General features: G+C 31.1%; 1 protein-coding gene across 1 annotated transcript; it reads right to left on the reverse strand.

Moving 5' to 3' along the window:
- Positions 1-919: 919 nt before the first annotated feature.
- LOC101496200 (uncharacterized) lies at positions 920-3,010 on the reverse strand. The gene has a single exon (XM_004496417.4). It carries the CDS (start codon positions 2,478-2,480, stop codon positions 1,131-1,133), a length of 1,350 nt encoding a protein of 449 aa, XP_004496474.1. The 5' UTR covers positions 2,481-3,010; the 3' UTR covers positions 920-1,130.
- Positions 3,011-3,881: the final 871 nt, after the last annotated feature.

The raw sequence follows: 3,881 nt of genomic DNA on the forward strand, positions 1-3,881 counted from the left end.
CCCTGCTTTTTTCCATCCTATAAGCCCAAACGGCTTTCAAGTATTGGACATGTTAGAGATAAAAAAAATAAAAATAAAAACAATTTCCTAGACGGAAACGGTAGCCAGGAGTTTGATCCTTGCAACCCATATTTCATAAGTATAAATTAAAAAATTGAACAATTGGGCCATGATTCATGAAACTATCTCTAAATTTCATTAAGAAAATCCTATGCCAAATGCAACTGGTTTTTGAGAAATATAATATATCTGTATTAGCAATACATGACATACATGAGGAGATAAAGCATATTTACAATAACTTTCAATATATCATTGATATAGATTGCATTTAGAGCCATCCAAATAAAAGAGAAAGATTTCACCTAGGAGGGAATTCTGAGCTTTCTCACCATAGCTTTTCAAGAAAGAAATTCCAAGTATTCAAGCAAAGAGTGAAATTTGGAAAAACAGCTTAAAAGAAAAGTCACCAGTGGTAATGTGACTATAGATCGACAAGACTCCATTTTTATCTTAGGTAAATGAAAATAAAAGTTTCCAGCTTCAGGTAGCTACCTACTTAATGCTTATAAAGTTAAATGACCCCAGAAAAGAGATACTTTTACCCATATAGCCATACTTTCATTCTTCTTTTTTCTATTTGTGCATAGAATATATTCAATTTTACAATTAGTACTAATTAATTGAAAATAATGGCACACAAAATTATTTGATTGACAAAAATGTTGCTATACTATATGCTTTTAGAAAGTAGATAGAAAAAAACTACATTTCAGCGGTAAGAGCTTGACTTTGTAACCTCAAGGGACAAAGTTCAAATCCCCACAAAGAATAGACAATATATAATATTATAAACTTGTGAAAACAAAATATTAAAGGGACTTAAGCCACCAAGGCTTTAAACATAGGCAACAAAAACTTCAGTAAAGCAATCATTGAGCAAAACTATTACTATATGGCATACTCAAATGGTACAAGCATGAGGGAAGATTAATGACTTCCAAAGTTTCCCAATCAAAGGACAAATATCCATTCTTTCAACTAAATAGATTACATCTTACCAGAGACACCAAAAAAAGGATGGAGCGCCATAGATGTAAGGCCGACACAAAGTTTGCAAGATTGCCGAACTACTTAAAGCCAATATTCATTTCCTTTCGCTTCAGTTCTAAAGCCATACGTTCGTTTTCAATCTTCATTCTTTCGTTTTCTAGACTCAGCTTCTCCAACTCCCGGTCCTTTTTCTTACTAAATCTCTGCCACTTGAATCTCTGCTTCTCTAATTCCAACATCTCAACCTGAATTTGTAGCTTTTGCTCTTCCAACTGAAATTGGCGAGAGTCGAGCCATTGCTTCTGTAACCACGCTGTTCTCGTGCTTTCAGGTAAAGCTTGATTAACATCAGAATGGACCATTTGTCCACGCGGATATGAACCTTTGTTGTAATCTTGACAATTCAATGAATTACCAAAAGCATTAGCATCTTCTTGACCTTGGATCTGTTTCAATTTCTTCGTAGATCCACTTAACTGTCCAAATATTCCTCGGCTATGACTACGGGAAGCACAAGTTTCTTTAAAATCATCATGTTCATCAATTTCTACATCTTGCTCATCTTCGTCGTGACCATCAAGATGAAACCTTCTAATATCATCGTTATCATGATCATCTCTATTTCTAATAGCTAATTGCATCGAACATTGCAATGCAGGATCATGCGGCAAATGCAACCTATTACCATTATGATAAGAACACATCTCTTCATAAAACAAGTGTTTTGAGCTTAATATTTTTCGAACGTCATCCTTTTCTTTCTCGGAAAGATAATCTATTAAATCCAAAAGTCCGGGATTTTCAACAACTTGACAAGAAGTTCCTCTCCCTAACATATCATTAAGTTTTTTATACCTTTTATTAAGATCATTGAACTTATCCTCACATTGCTGAGGAGAAACATGACAACCTCTTTCAGCCATAACCTTTGATACAGATTTCCATTTACCCTTCTTCTGTAAAACCGCGAATCTCTTTCTTCCACTGCCACCACCACCACCATCAGAAGTTATATCCTCGCCTATATAAGAAACCGCTGTTATCATAAGCCTCACCATCTTATCAGTCCACTTCACCCTCTGCCAAGGCGACGACAATCCCTTTTTACCTCTCCCCAATTCATGTTGACCATCAAAACCATCCTCATTAAAACTAGGCTCATCATCCTCACTCGTCGAGTTTTTGCTTCTATCTCCCATTGAAATGTTTTGATCACAATTCTGTAAAGTTCCCATTGTGAGTGGAAAACCATCATGATCTGATGAATGTAGCGAAGACCCTCGATTCGGATGAACTTGATGTTGGTGAATGGTGTGAGGATGATGTGCTTGATGATGAACCTGAATTGATCCAGGCAAATCAAAACCACCAAAAGAATTCCCAACCCCACTTTGAAGTATTCCACCTTGTGACAAATTCCCATCCATTGTTCTCAAAAATCAACAACCAAAATCAAAACCAATAAACCCTTTACATATCAAATCCTATTTTCAAACCCTCAATTATTTCTTCACCTAATCTAACAATAAAAAAAACATCATTTCTAATAAACCAATATAACACCTCAAATCCAGGAATTAAAAAAAAATAAAAAATAAAAAAAAGGAACTAGCTTTCACATGACAACAGAGGGTAAGGTTCAAAAAACAAAACCCAGAAGCAAATTAAAGGAAAATAATCAAAGGATCAATAAAATAAAATAAAACAGAAATGAAAACCTTGTAAGGTTTGTGAATAATAAAGGAAGTTAAAGCTACTTATCTGGTGGAAATCTGCGAAAAATTGGTCACTCAGAAGCTGAAAAAAAGGAGCTTTTAGGGAACAAAATCCGGAATTTAGAGGTGAGAATCACGACATAGAAGAGAGGAAAAGTTAATAGGCTCTGAAAACTGGAAAGAACCCCGACGAAGAGGAAAATACAGAGACCCGACTTCATAACATAACATAGACAACACGAGAAAAGCCGTACCCATTATAATAATTCATTAAATTTCATTTTTTATATATAATCATTAATTAAAGAGTATACTTAATGTGCATTATTATGTAAAATAGTTTTATATTCATGTCTATAAATTCATTTTTCTCTTAATTAAATTAAATTAATAAGTAAATATTTTGATAATATTTAAGTATAACTCATTTAATTTTTAAGTCATAATTCAACATGTAAATCACATTGTTAAATTTAATATATTATTATAGATTTGAACTCATGATATCGTAGTTATTTGTATTAAGTATGACAGTATTTATTATGTATTTTAAATAAAAAAAATAATAATTAATTTAATAATTATAAAAAAATTAGTATTAAAAAATCTTCTCCAAAATTCGTATATCTCAATTCTACATATACAAAATAAAATTAACATAAAGTCATCGTGCGATTTATTTAATCATTAACTCATAGTTTAACTTACAATTGACATTGTTAAATTTAGCGTATTATTTTAATTTTGAATTTATAATTTCACAATTTTGTGTGTTAATTATGATAGTTTTTGTCATACATTTTAAAAAATACAATTTACTTAATAGCTGCAAAAAAATAGTATTAAAATATCTACGTTAAAATTTGTATTTCTCAATTCTACACATTAAAATATGTAAGTTTGTTACAAATTAATTATTATTTATAAATTTAATTATGATCACTCTATAGAGTATTTTTTTTTCTCATATTGTAATTAAAAAAAATCATTTACTCAATTCAAATTTTCCCTTAATTATTTTTTTTTACAGTTATCATGCTTCAAGACAATCTTTGACCAAAAAGAAAAAAAAAATCAATAACACTTTAATCAATATTCATTATATGGGTACAA

This window comes from Cicer arietinum, chromosome 4 (genome assembly GCF_000331145.2).
Source record: "Cicer arietinum cultivar CDC Frontier isolate Library 1 chromosome 4, Cicar.CDCFrontier_v2.0, whole genome shotgun sequence".
Classification (NCBI taxonomy): Eukaryota; Viridiplantae; Streptophyta; class Magnoliopsida; order Fabales; family Fabaceae; genus Cicer; species Cicer arietinum.

Bases quoted from the DNA above. Each gene is read 5' to 3' on its own strand.
- LOC101496200 (XM_004496417.4), bottom strand. From the start codon at position 2,480: ATGGATGGGAATTTGTCACAAGGTGGAATACTTCAAAGTGGGGTTGGG.